At 35.6% G+C, this 14,359-nt stretch overlaps 1 protein-coding gene across 4 annotated transcripts in view; it reads right to left on the bottom strand.

The window, feature by feature from the left end:
- Positions 1–600: 600 nt before the first annotated feature.
- LOC112980263 (chromodomain-helicase-DNA-binding protein 1) overlaps positions 601–14,359 on the bottom strand; it is a 51,769-nt gene continuing 38,010 nt past the window's right edge. For 2 of the 4 annotated variants that reach the window (XM_064500581.1, XM_064500580.1), the window contains exons 26-37: positions 14,096–14,223; positions 13,542–13,680; positions 12,645–12,795; positions 11,476–11,598; positions 10,961–11,098; positions 8,389–8,652; positions 7,808–7,948; positions 5,554–5,732; positions 3,829–3,925; positions 3,546–3,603; positions 2,368–2,578; positions 601–2,166 (exon numbers count right to left, since the gene is read on the bottom strand). In XM_064500581.1, the coding sequence (XP_064356651.1) occupies positions 1,803–2,166; positions 2,368–2,578; positions 3,546–3,603; positions 3,829–3,925; positions 5,554–5,732; positions 7,808–7,948; positions 8,389–8,652; positions 10,961–11,098; positions 11,476–11,598; positions 12,645–12,795; positions 13,542–13,680; positions 14,096–14,223 (1,993 nt within the window). In that variant the 3' untranslated portion in view covers positions 601–1,802. The remainder of the gene's footprint in view (positions 2,167–2,367; positions 2,579–3,545; positions 3,604–3,828; positions 3,926–5,553; positions 5,733–7,807; positions 7,949–8,388; positions 8,653–10,960; positions 11,099–11,475; positions 11,599–12,644; positions 12,796–13,541; positions 13,681–14,095; positions 14,224–14,359) is intronic. The other 2 variants (XM_064500583.1, XM_064500584.1) reach the window with 2 other exon arrangements.

Raw genomic sequence — 14,359 nt, 5'->3', positions numbered from 1 at the left:
TCTATAGATATGTTATCATGATAGATCTAAGACTCCAGCTCGCTACCCAAACAGTAAGAACAACCAAGCGGTCGGTGATGCTCTTCTAGATTTTCACCATCGGGAGAGGAAGATGCACACATGCACAACCTTGCTAGGCACCACCAATTAAACAGTTTCAGGAATTAAGCACAAAAGCAGAACAAAGCAAACCCCTCTCAATCCTGAGAAGAACTGAACAAGCACTAGCTGAGTCCCAGCTTACACTAAAGTACCTTAAGTGTACTTGGCTAAATGATATTAACAAAATGAGCCACAACTGTGCCTACAATAAGACCTTAGTAGACAGATATTCTGTGAAGAGGTTTTTGGTTGATTTTAATGCCTTTATATACACCTGGTTAATTGGGAAAAAATGTTCAACTTTGCAAGACAAGAGGAAAAAAAAGGAGCAACAGACATGGATCCAACCACATGATGCCTGGCTAGAAGTTTACCTTCCCTGATTTTTGTGTTGCGTATTAAAGTTTAGTATTTACATGAGTTTAATATTGTCATACTTAAATATGAGAAAGGTACATTGTAGGAAAACACCAGCAGAAAACTACAAGAGCCCACATATCCTTTTAGTTTAAATTTAATTTGTCAGATAGAAGTTATCTATGTACAATCAGTGTGCATTGTAACAATTCTATTAATAAAGTCATTCAAATCTGCTAAAATATTAACTGGCTGCATAGCATATTTGACATTATTGCCCATGTTAAAGAGGGAAAACAAATGGATTTACAATAAATTTTGGCTGATTTGGATTCTGAAATGTTCAGATATTGAACACTCCTTCTTTAAAACCAATGCACCTGAAAAACTTTCCAGAGCACAGTTTAACTGAATATTTCTCACCATTTCATTACAACAATCACAACACTGACAGTTTAATAAAAAAAAAAAAAAAAACCAAAACATGTATCTAAAGTATTCAATAAAAAAAAAAGGAGCACTAAATGGAATAAAATGTTCCCTTTCCCCATTTTTACATTCTGAGCAGTGATTCCATCAAGATATTTTATTAAAAAGTGTAAGTACACTGATTTTGTTTCATACTTGTGATAAGAAGGCCTGAGTTGGTGGGGAAAGGAACAGTCAAAATAAGCCTGAGAGGGGAGAAAGCTCATTTAATTAATTTACAATAATTTACAGCCATTTTTGTGGGTTTTTTTTTGTTTTGTAAAAAGGCATTACAACTGATCACAAACAGGAGAAATCCTGGCTATTTTACAGGTATAGGTACAGAATTTAAATATTCAAGCTTGTGATGAAAAGCGGCAAGGTGGTCGCAGTGTACAATGTAAACAAGTAGCTTTGGAAAGTGAACAAAGTCCTTGAGAGTTCTTTTCTAAGACCAAAAAACCCAAAAAAATAAAACAAACTCCTCATTCCTTCCTGAAACACGATCACAGGTCAGTGTTTAAAAGTTCATTTACAAACATAATTTAAACTGTGTTCAGCCTAAAATCACTCTGACATGAAGAGTTTTATAGTAAGATCCAGTCTGAATGGGGCAGTGTTGAGGTCCCTGTAAAAGTAAACATCTTCCATTTCTTAAAAAAAAGTGCCACAACATTTGCAGCACAGTGCAGCATAAACTTTAAATACAAAAATATTTTTCTTCTGTTGGGATAATAGACCTTGCATCCTGGAAAGAAGTAACAATACTGCTACTGATAGAATATCCAGTCCATATCTTTCAAGTCATGTAAGGCAATTACTGTGTTAGTTTACTGTATATGGCTAAAAGAGGGTCCAGAAAATGTCAGTCTTTGTTATGTTTTCCGGCTACTCCATGAATGTTCAGGTGTACTTTTGTGATCTGATGAGTGTTCAAATGGAGATCTGTGTCCTAAGGGAGATCTTGAACCATAAGGAGACCTCTGATCTAATGGTGACCTTGGGCCACTACCAGAAGCTCTGTGGTCCATTTGCCAGTCTGAGTGGTACCTATAATCTCTGGAAGATTTATGATGACTGTACTCTGAAGTGGAACGGTGATCTGAATGTATCCTGTGGTCTGAATGGGAACGGTGGTCTGAATGAGGCCGACTGTCTTTTAAACATCCTTCCAGGTTTGACCTGTGATCTCTGCTCCTGTGATCATCCAACTTTCTGTGTTTACTATCACTGTAGTATCTGAAAAATAAATTATGTTAATGTTACTGAATCCACAGTAAGAATTACAATTATGCCAATTCAACAAGACTGCATTACAGACATATAATTTCTTTGAAATTCAGCATTCCTCAGGAAAGACGCTTGGGTGCTTACTACAAGCATATTACAATAATAGGAAGGGAAATCTGAACAGATTTTACAACCGCTGAAGCAACTCACCTGCTGTCTTGTTTGTAGTGATCCCAGTCTCTATGATCTTTTCCATTGCTGAAGGCTGAATAGGGCCTTTTCCTAGAGTCACTTTTTTTATATGCATCTCCCTGATGCCTGTCTTTGTGATGATCATGGTATTGTGACAGATGTCTATCAGAAGAATAACTGTCCCTGCTACTGTCATCATGATTTGTATTCTCTTTCAGTCTTTCCACATCTGTTTAATAAAGCAAAGGTTATAAGGAAGTTTCATGAGCTGTAAAACCTTTTCCTCGTCTAATTCAAACAGCACTTCTACATGTCAGATTTAAAACAATGCAAAAATGACATTACAATCTGACAGACACAACATCTAAATATTTGAAAGATAAATGCACTATTGTGAGTGAACTCAAAGAAACATGAGGAGCAGGAGAGAAACAAGCTAGAAATGTAGTTGTGTAGGGCTGAGAAACTTAACTTTTCAGCCTTGTAGACCAAATCCTTCTTAAATGAAGGGAAACAGTGCGGTCCAAATGAGCAACCGATAGGGACCTGGTGCCTTTAGTACAGCAGTGTTAGATGGAGTGGTAGGAATCACCTAAGGACGGATGGCTCTAGCATGAACATGAGTTTTAAAGGTATACCCGGTTAATGAAAGGTTTTTAGCGGTATTCCTAAAATGTATATTATATTCATTTTAAGCCCACTAGGATATTCCCAAGTTATAATGTAACAGCATATAAAAGCAAGTTATATAAAAATGCAACTGTTTGAGCATAGAAAGATGGTGTCAACAATAATAAAAGACATCCCATATAACTGATTGCTAACCGTGACTTCAGGGAATATATTTTTTAAACTGTAGTGACATTACAACTGCTATAAATAAGCAGAGAACCTCCAAGTACGGAAGCTCCAAGTTTTGAGTAGACCATTCTCCCTCCCCAAAATTAGGTACAAAAACTTGGGTTTTTTTGTTTTTTGTTTTTTATTTTTTTAATAACTTACTACTAAACCCAGTAAGTACCAGGTTCAGTCTGTGCTCAGCTCAATTTCATCAGCAAACTCATTAAACTATGCTGTCAGCATAACCCCATGATATCTAGCAGTACAGGAGTTCTTGGACACAGTTTTTAAGGTTATTTCATTTCACATACCTTATCCAAGATATCCAGCACAAGAATATATGTAAGATTTCTTACCTGGATTTCTAATTACATGTGTATTCACATTGCTGCTAATATTCTGGTCATTGTGTTGCTAAAAGAGACAAGTACAAAAACAGTCACTGATAAAACCCAAAGTTACACCTGAATACTTGAAAAATATCAGCCCAGAAGTGGCTAGTTTAGTTTATTACAAACACAAAAATACACCTTAAGTAATGTTTTTTTTTTATTGTTCCTGGTAATCCATTAAATTGTTACTCTAGTAAAACTGTTATATGCTTAAAATATGTGTTTTTAGAGAGTCTGGAAACATTACCTGAGACTCTTGGCGTTTTTTGATTGCATGTTTGTACAGTTTGTGCAGCTTTCTAGCATCAAATTCTGTAAACTTAGAGACAAATATCCACAAATTTCTGAGGAAGAAGAAAGAGAGGTTATAATTCTTCTGTATGTTAGCTTATTACTGTATCATGCAACAGAACATGGACTCAAGTGAAATTTCAGCAGTACTTCAGTAAACTAAAATCACTGTAAGATCCACTACATACCATATTATCTAGCTGCATAGCAAACATAACCCAGCTGCACTTCAAACATTTGAAAAGTGAATTCCTCTAACAATTTATCACTTTGTAATATTTATAACTTTTCATGCATTTCTTTGCACTCTGAAATCATTATAATAAATATCAGAATTCTGTTAATAGCATGATTTGTAAAACCACCTAAAAACATAGCTTTCAATTTGTTGTAGAAGTCTTTTGAAAGACTGTTTGAAATGTGACAGAAAATCTGAGTATTTACTACTTGATGATGCTTTTTCCAAACCTGAAATATCTTGCAGTGTAAGACATTTAACCTACATGCCTCATTTCCTAAAAATATGAGAGAGAGAGAGAGAGAGAGAGAGAGAGAGAGAGAGAGAGAGAGAGAGAGAGAGAGAGAGAGAGAGGATTTTTCCCCACAGAATTCTAAAGCCTCGTCAAAGCTTTGGAAACCAAATGAAAAAATCTGAAAGAGAATGGGAGTGGGATGGCCAAAAATTCAAGCCTAATCTGGAGTATCTATGCTACGAAGAAAGAAAAAAAGAACAAATCAACTCTTGCTGTTGAGAAGCCAAAACCCTAAAAAGATTTGCTTCCAGATACCAGATTTAAAGTCTAGAATTCTTTCAGTCAAATTTACAGGTGAAGTGCTTAGAAGTGACTACAGAATATCAGTGTTCAACTTAGTGCTTAGTTCAGAAACATTTTAGGTGTGCAGGCTCAAGAAGTATCAGCTGGCTCTTTCCCTGTGATGACTGAAATACTATAGTTTTGGCTTAGAGTTTTGCAAAAGTAGACACAACCAGTCAATGGTGTGCCTAACAACATATGTATAACTTTAGTAAATGTAGCATTACTACACCATATATCTTAAAGATGGTCAAAATACATATTTTAATAATCAGCTTATGGTATTGTAGCATTATTACAAATTATTATTATAGTAGCTGTATTATGAATTTCCACTAAAAGAAATGTAACATTTATCACGATGCCTTTGAGACATGAATCTTGCTTTTATATTTCAGTTCACCCTACTATTTTGAAGTAAAATAAGTAAAAACAGAAGCATTCTATGCTGACAACAGTCTGCAAGGAAAATTTCTTAAATTTCTGCAAATTTAGTATAGCCTATTGTTAGCATGAATAAAAATCCCTCAAAGCTGAAAAAAACAGATTCTTTAAGGATAAGAACCCTTTTCCACTAAACTTTACATACTGTTTAGATACAGTTATCTTCTGTTTGCTTTTGGTTGCAAGAAGTGAGATGACTCCACCTACTGGACAAAATGCATTGCTATGCCAGTATAAAAAAAGTGAATCCATTAAAAGCTGAGACATTTATAATCATCTTTTTATAGGTCCTTATTTAAAACAGCAGAAAGTTACAAGAAAGGAAGAATAAGAAATAAGAGAAATAATTAAAAATGATTCTGTTTAATAAAAGCAATTGTGGATTTTCCTGGTTTTGAGGAAAATCTCACAGAATAACTTACTTCCTCCATTGTTTAATTTGTTCAGGATTTGTGTACTCCTTTAGACATTCAGTAATGTGATCCCCAATTTTGATTAGACACTGCCTAGTATGTTCTAGCTGTTCCCTTTCAGAAAGGCCTTTCTCTGGTCTATCCAGCTGTTTCAATGCTGCTTTGACAGGCCTCATTCTTTCTTTGCACTGTAAAATGGAAAAAAGGAATACATTTATTCAAAGAAAAAAAAATCTAAAACATGACCCACCCGTAGTGTGATATTTATACAGGCAAAGACAGTACTGTTGTAAGCCAAATGAAACACAAGACTTCGCTCACAGCTCTTAAAATTTAGTTTTACTACAGGTTTCCTTTGGAAAAAGTAGTATTTTAAATCCAGCTGGAAATTTACTCCTATATGAAAGCATTAGATTGTATGCAACAAAGATATTAAAGATTTAAGAAAGCACTAATTTAATGTAAAAGATTTTCTGAGGGAAAAAACTTATTATGACTGGATTTTACAATCGTGGTTATAACTTTCAGCAGAAGTACGTAAGACAGGACTTATTTTACTTTTTAGGATCTTGAAAGCTATACAAACTCAGCGTCAAGATCAAATACGAGACTTTTTAATATATTTTAAATAGATACATTCTGCAACAATTAAACTTGGTATTCAGCAGATGTTCACATTCCTTCTTCAAGGAGTTTAAGCCTGAGTTCTATGCAGATCCTAACAGAGCTTGTGCTATCTATCTAGGGTAATGCTAGTTTAGGTATGCCTAAATTAGCAACACCAGCAATGGCAATGCATAAGTACCCACAGATATATTTCATACGTGTGTTCTTGAATTTTCACATTGTAATTCAAATGTGTTAATGGTAAAGGCAGATAATCCATTTAGCATGTTTTAAATTACAGACACTTGGAAATACTATCCAATCACTATGGCAAGGTAAACAGATGGAATGCACACTGGCACACGAAGTCAAATGAGTTAGCCTCAGCAACTTACAGCAATAACTTCCATTTGAAAAAGTAGTTAAACATGCTAATTAGACTGCATCTGACCATGGCCTAATGACAAACATACATTCCAGAACAGAAGGTCTGTCCAAAAAATGTTCAATACACAAACCCAAACTAGATTTGCTCCCTGTAAGGGAAAAAGGCAAGTCTGTATATCCAGAATCAAAAAATATGAAGGATTTTGGAGAATCATTATCACTTTGTCAACATCTAGGGAAACTCAAAAATCACCAAAGCTGTTCCATTGCCAGCTGATGCCATTAAGTAATTAAGGAACTACATTACATACTGCACTAGCCACAGCTTAAAGTAGTCCTTAAACCACAATTCACAGAGTGCACTGCTTAACTTAAGTATAAAGGTGATCAGAAAAGTACAACTGTACATGGAAATCAAGTGATTTTTCAGTCACCTAGCCACACACAGATACCTCCTGAATCATTTGAGACTCATCTTGGAAGTCGCAGATGAGTCACTTGCAATATTTAGATTAAAAAAAGTCACTGCCACAATGATGAGAAAACTAGAATTTGCCTTTTGCAGCCAATACCACAATAGATCCAGTAAATCTGCCTGGCAGTAACAGACTGCTGTTGAAACCTGAATGATAGAACATTCACAGCAGAAAAGCAGATGCTCAGAACTGGCATCTTTCCAAAGCCCCAAGTGACCTATGAAAATCTGCATAGACTGAGCTCACCTACCTTTTTTCCTCCAATATTGATTCTGTTCTAGTCAGCACTACTGATTTAGCCGATATTCTTTCAGTATCAGATAGATTACTCTGGCAAGATATTTCTAAGGGCTTTAGAATGTTTCTTCCTGTGTCTAACTGTGAGTCTTTAAACTCAGCAGAAACTTAGAAACTTAATTTCTCTTGTCAGTTTACAAAGAAGATAGGGGTATTTTATAAGGCCAAACCAGAGACTCCAGCAACTGTGTTAAAGTTCATTAATTTCTGTCCTTTAAGGAGCAGCATACACATGAGTTATTCTTGAGGATCGATATTCATATTTTAAAGCTATTCAGTGCAATAAACTGCATATACTGCAATAAATAACAAAATAAAACTGCTGGCCTGAAAACAAACGTGACTTTAGTATGGTATCCATAACCCTCACTGATCTGAGATTTTACTGGCAATAGATCATCTGTATTACAATGCCTAATGGCAGAACAAAGAACTTCAGAATTTGTGTCCACTTAGCATATCAAGCGCAAACACTAAGTTATCAATAAGGGTCTTACCACACTGAACGTCTTCTGATCAAGTTCTTCAGATTCCTCAGATATAGGAACTGGTTCACTAGTTGCCGTAATATGAACTGGAGTATCCGACAATGGAATTTTTTTAGTTTTTTCTTTATTTTCAGATTTGGTTTCATTTGCCTAAGAACAAAATATGAAAATTAATCCGATAAGCAAACTTTGTTTTGGGTTTGGAATTATTCTGTAATTAAGCAATTACCATAATTACTGCATTCTCTTCACTAATAACAAGAAAAAATATCCTAACATTCAGTGCTGGTATATTTTGTTTTCTGTTTCTGAAGGATGGAAAAAGAGAATGGAAAAGAAATAAATGAGTTTCTTAGGCCACTTGCACTCGCAGCCCCACTAAGATAAGTATCTTCAAAGGGTAATTTTCCATTTCATATGCTTGTCCCTGCAATTGCAAGTGGTGAAAATAAAACTTCAAATTATGTAAAAGATTTCAATGAAGTGACAACTGACCAATAAACGATCCAAAATACCTTTTCAACTCAAAATTGTTCACAAAAACCTGACGGCCTTTTCTAGTGCTATGTAAGATAAGTAAACCTAATTACCTTCTCTTCCTTTACTTCTTTTTCTTTCTGTGTGGATTCTTTAACTTTGTTTTCTCTCTTTTCTTTAATATCTTTTTCTTTTAATTCTTTCTTATCCTCTTTTTCTTTTTTCTCCCTTTTCAAATCCCTCTTATTTTCCTTTTCTTTTGTCTCTCTTTTTTCTTCAGCTTCCTTCTTTATACCAATATCTGGCTCAGGCTTTTCTTCATTTTCTTTTTCTGCTTTTATTTTTTTATGTGGATGTTTCACTGAAACAATCTCATCCTGCAATATGCAAGCATATATGTCACATCAAACTGAGCTCCTAGCTATACAGTTTTGTAACCATCAGATTAAAACATACTTTTCATCTGTATATAATTTCTTTAGACTTAAATTTAACACCTATCAAATAGAACTGGATGCAGTTGCAAAGAAAAATGGGGACCACTCACTCATTTCCTTGATGTGACACAAAACAAGTACTGATTGGGCAGTAGTAATGGGGTGAGAGATTAAGTCCATTTAACTTTCATATCCCCAAGGAAATCTGCCCCTGTAAAAGGTAGTTAAGCTGCAAGAGCTTAAAAAAAATACAGAAGCAGACATCACAGAACTGAACTGATTGGTCAGGGCACTCAAGTGATGGTGGTGAGAGAAGACCTCTGTTCTAGTTAGCTTTGTTCTAGTAACTCTTCACTGATCACATATTAAACATTCACAAGGAACAAAGTTTCAACCTGCTCTTGTCTGGGGGGTGGGGAGAGTCTTATAGATCATCTGAGAAGGGCCCATTTAATTACTTCATGGTGAACAAAATCTATCCTGAGAGAAAGACCTCACAGAATGCCCCTACTGGCATTTATAATATTCACTTAGGAGGTCTGAGATAGAAGCTCAAATTCTTTCAGACACAGAAAAATACTATAATAATAATAAGCAACAAAAAGGTACAAGTGGAAGAATCATCATTGCCATGAATGCATCTGAAACACATCCTGGGAGAACATATACAGAATCCTGGCTTCCAGAAAAGCAGGTGAAAGTGCTTAATACACGAATCCCAACAAAGTACCTAGATTAGGTATCTAGCAACAAGCCCAACCAGGACTTCAGTGTTTAGGGGGAACTGCCTAGCAAAAAAACCAGGGATTTAAAGTGTTTCCTGAATACTATAGCAGTTAAACAGAAGCTGTACCTGAGGCTTTAAATACAGCATATTCTATGATAATTCAGTGGCATTGTTGTTAAATCCTATTTCTGGGTCTAGCCCAGTTTTCAGAAGGGCACTTATTTTGTGTGTGCAAAAGAGTGTTCAAATGATGGACATTTGTTAGTAAAGATACAAAAGGAGACAGAATTCTAGGTTCTTTCCCAAAACACAAGTCCATTGACAGACTGCCAGTGCCATCTGCTTCAGGTGGAGATTAGTGTCCAATGCACATTTTAACTGGATTGAGGACCTAATTTACCTAATTTTATGATTTGGTTGCCCTTACTTACTGCCCTTACAGTTTAGTTATACATTCCAGACAAATTATTGCATGAAAATATTAACAAGTCTACAGTCAAAAAAAATTTTTTTCTGGCTTTATATTTTATTTTTCATAGTATAATTTAAATGTATATAGGAATGCTTTCTAGTTAAGACTGATAATTTGATATAAATGTATCATGATTCTTTTCAGTCTGACTCAGTTTCAACTGTATATTTGAATAAATTTTTTTTCTCTTACAGAAAGAGTTGATCACTATCTTAACATATATTTTCAGTGACGTATAATAGTTTAAAATGGTTATGTAAAACATTTACTTCAATTCAGTTTATTTTAAACTAGGAAGGGAGGATGTTAAATATATATATATTTATCATAATTTATTTACACCAATTTATTTCAACTACCTTCAAAGTCACAAAATTGGGTTCAACATGTCCCTATACTATCCAAGTTATTCTCTTTAGCGGTTTTGCTGCGATAGAAATGTAAACAAAACCAGAAAAACCTAAAAAAAATCCCAACAAAAGCAGAATATAGAGTCCTGAAACAATACATCAGTAATAAAAAGTAACAACTTTAAGTGGTCTATTTGAAGAATAAAAGCTATGACATATACAGGACCTTTTCACTTGTATGCCTCAAAACATTATTTATTCATGCTGTTATTTCTAATCAAACATATTTTTTTCCTAAGCCTGAGCAACAACAACAAAAAAATCTACCTGAAGAATCGGTATAAGCAGTAACATCACATTAGCCAGAAACAGTTTTATATTCAGATGTTACATTCGATTTACACTTCTGGCAGATACAATACTGAAGTCATTATAGAATCTTGAAATTGCACAATGACACTTGTAATCAGACTATAACACTATTTCACGATACAATAATTTGGAAACCTAATCATAATGCCTCAGCTACAAGCCTATTATTAAATTAATACAGATACAATCTTCCATGCGACTGTACCTATTCACTATTAACAGTCACTACCACAAAAGGATTCAAACAGTAGAAGTCCTCCTCTGCTGGAAGAATGCCATTCAGGCATTTCAACTTTACAACAGAAACAACTGAATAGCCATCTTTACCTTGTTATCCTCATCATCATCATCATCAGATTTTTCTGAGGGTGGTGGAGAGGAGTCACTTTTTATTTCTTCTTTTAATTTTGCAGCCTTTAGCACTTTATTCTTCTTAGTTCTTGTTTTCCTCCTCTTTGAATTGCCCTGAATGCAATAAGTATCTTTACTATGTCAACTGACAAGTATCTTTGCACCACAGTTACAGAAAAAGATCTGTTTTTATGTTAAATAAAGGGATCCTCTTATTTACTGCCACTAATGGCCGCCACTTTTCTCAGGAACGGAGACAGAACATAGTACAATAGTAAAAAGTACATAAAAGTAAAAGAGAGTAAAACAATACTAAACTTGCAATTCATTACTTGAGTTAGTCTCATGTAATATGATTACCAATATGGAGAAAAATTGCACAAAGAAAAAGAATGACCAGAAGAAAAAAGAAAAAAAGAAAAAAGGGAGATCACTAACACACCCATAAGCATATTATTTTATCTCACTACTGCATGTCAAATTTTACTTACTGCACCAGCAAGTCTTTGTGCTTCCTTTCTTGCAAGGTCTTTATTCAGTAATTTAATGAGGTAGTCTGCACGGGTCTGTAATTGCTTGGCCTGGGGTTTCTTATCTGGATCGTCAGGTAAAATCTGGGAGGAACAACAGTATTATCAACTATGTGCAGAAATTATCAAATTTGTGAGCTACTAGCCTGGAGCACTGGGAGAAGAAAAAGCTGCAGAAAAGGTTGGGGGAAAAAAAATGCACTCCAACTATACCTGGCAAACAAGCCAGCACGCTTGAAGGAATGGAGAATTTCTTAAACATTCTATTTTTCCCCAATCAAACAACTAATCTAGACAGTTTTGAAAACTGTCTCACAGAGTTTACAACGAACTCAGGAAACTAGCCTCAGACCTCTCTTTCCAACCTTGCAGTTCTTCTAAGAAATTCTGAACTCCTGCACCACTGCCATCCACAGATCTCCGTGTTCTGCCTCATGCTTCTAAATGCAGAACTCATCACTACAAGATGTTGCCACAGCCAAAAACATAACTGGGTGTGTTCATAAAACTGACAAATTAATGGAAGGCAGGAGTAGAAATCATTATTAAACCAATCTGGACACAACCCTGGCTCCTCAAATCCCAAAGCTACAGTTTGTTGGCAATATCACTAAGTTTGCTTCACCCCAGTCTATCCCTACATATCTATTACTCAATACTGTTAAGCAGCTGTTGTGCTACTTCCAGTGTGTTGAGTACAGCTATTCTCAGGTTGTGAATGAAAGCCAGTTTCAAGTGAAAGAAATGTGGATTAAGCAGCGGGGGGGGGAAGAGGGGAACACATCAAACCACAGAACAGCCTCCCTTCCAAAAGCTCAAGAACAAAACGAACACAACTAGATCATCTAAAACAGGGAAACAAAATATTGGAAAGGAAGGATTCAGGTGACAGAGGTCCAAGGACATGGAAATACAAAAATGTAATAAACTCTAAGAAGGCATACTTTAACAGGATACACAAGACCTTGAAATCTAATATCTACCACAAGAAGGGTACAAAGGAGTACAACTGATACACAATTTCTGTGCAATTTCAGTTATCATAAAATACGCTCTCTCAGTGACTGTTCTTATCAGCATTATTACCTAAAAAAAAGTCCTTAATGACAAGAATTTTGTAGGTTACATACCTTCTGTGTCAAACTGAGATCAGGATCCATTTTTATCATTTCCCAGCTGCCATAACCATATTCATAGATGCCTATTAACAGATTGGAATCATCTTCCTTACCCCAATCTATATCAAAATGAGCTGCCTTGGTGTGGCATGGGACGACATATCTAGTGGAAGCAAGTTAGACAAGTAAGTGATCTTTACTTTGGAAACTTAGCAAGGGGGTGGGGAACGTGCTACAAGCGGAAAAAGTGTTGTTACATCACTAGGAGGCTGATATGTTTAGGAAAGTAATTCAGTTATCTATCGTCAGACTTTCTTACAATTTCTTTAGAACATTTACTTAAATCAGTATTATAAAATGTTTTAAAGCAGGTCCGGATTAAGACACAAGGAACAACAGGTAGCTGTCTATGGCCATGGAATGAGCATCAAGTTGGCCAGCCATGAAGAAAAGCTTAAAACATCACCCAAGTGTAACCGCTAACTGAATTTGCAGATAGTTTCGGGAGTATGATACACAGAGTGGCAAGCTAAAAAGTTCAGAGTGCGAGGACTGAAACGACTGAAACAACTACCAACAATGACTGTCTGCTCCACTGTGACAGATACTACTTTGCCTCAGGCAGAGATAACACATAAAGCAGCTCCTCAACAAGCCTGATTTCTAGTCTGGAATATTAAGATTAAGTGAACTCAGCCCGCAATGAATACAGTTCAGACACGAAAGCAGGTACAGGCTACTAAGGTGACGGAAGAAAGAACAAAGACACAGAGCAGACTACGGCTACCAGTCCTTTATAGGGATTCGAGAGACACTGGTGTCGCAGCGTGCCTGCAGCGTGGATTGATAAAATATATGTATAAAAACCTTAAAATTTTCTACATTATGGCTTCCTTTAGAAAAAATTACCTTTTCCTTTCTTCCGGATCTGCAGGAATGGATTTATGCAATGGTGCCAACTCTTCCTCGTGAGAGATGACCAGCTTTGCATTTACTTGCACTCCTGATATTCGGAATGTTGGGCCTTTAACTTTCCCAAGTCTACCTCCTTAAAAAAAAAAGACCAAAGTATTTAGGCTTTATGTGCTCCTTACAGACAAATGTAAAGAAAACAAGAAAGACTGTTGCTGTAGCAGCACACCTTCAAATATATTTTTGTTAAGCAAACACCCCAACTAAACTTCAGAATCTCAAGGTCTTCCATATAATAATATCAGATCAATCCTAAATGTCATGGTAAAGCAAAAACATACTGCATTCTCCCATGACAATTCACACAGGGAAGGGGAGAAGAACTGTTCTTACTATAATCCCTTTTTTAATAGCCTAGCATGCTAACATTTATTACTATTATTCATATTTTCCCCTAATGCAATTGTTTTGTCTTCTAATCAGAGTGCAAGATTAACTCAGGCTTCTTGATACTTTTTATTCCTCTTCCTCCCCACCCATGCATACCATACCTGCTCTTTCTGGTCCAGAATTGTCTTTTAAAGCCTTAATACATCCATTATGTACAAGCTCTCCCAGACGCCTAAGGTCTGTCTCAGATTTATCAACTAGCTCAGCATCTCTAGCTATAGCATCTAACCTGTAATAAAACAGATACATATTTTTACAGCTCTAAAACTTGACTAATTTGTGAATGATTCTTTCAAATTTTGAATCTAGAGAGGTGATCATGTAAGCTACCAGTGCAGTTTTGTTCCTTGCAGTTACAAACAGCT

The sequence above is a fragment of the Dromaius novaehollandiae genome, chromosome W (genome assembly GCF_036370855.1).
Source record: "Dromaius novaehollandiae isolate bDroNov1 chromosome W, bDroNov1.hap1, whole genome shotgun sequence".
In the NCBI taxonomy this organism is placed as follows: domain Eukaryota; kingdom Metazoa; phylum Chordata; class Aves; order Casuariiformes; family Dromaiidae; genus Dromaius; species Dromaius novaehollandiae.
The sequence above is the reverse complement of the archived record's forward strand: the minus strand, read 5'-3'. Positions and strand labels throughout refer to the sequence as shown.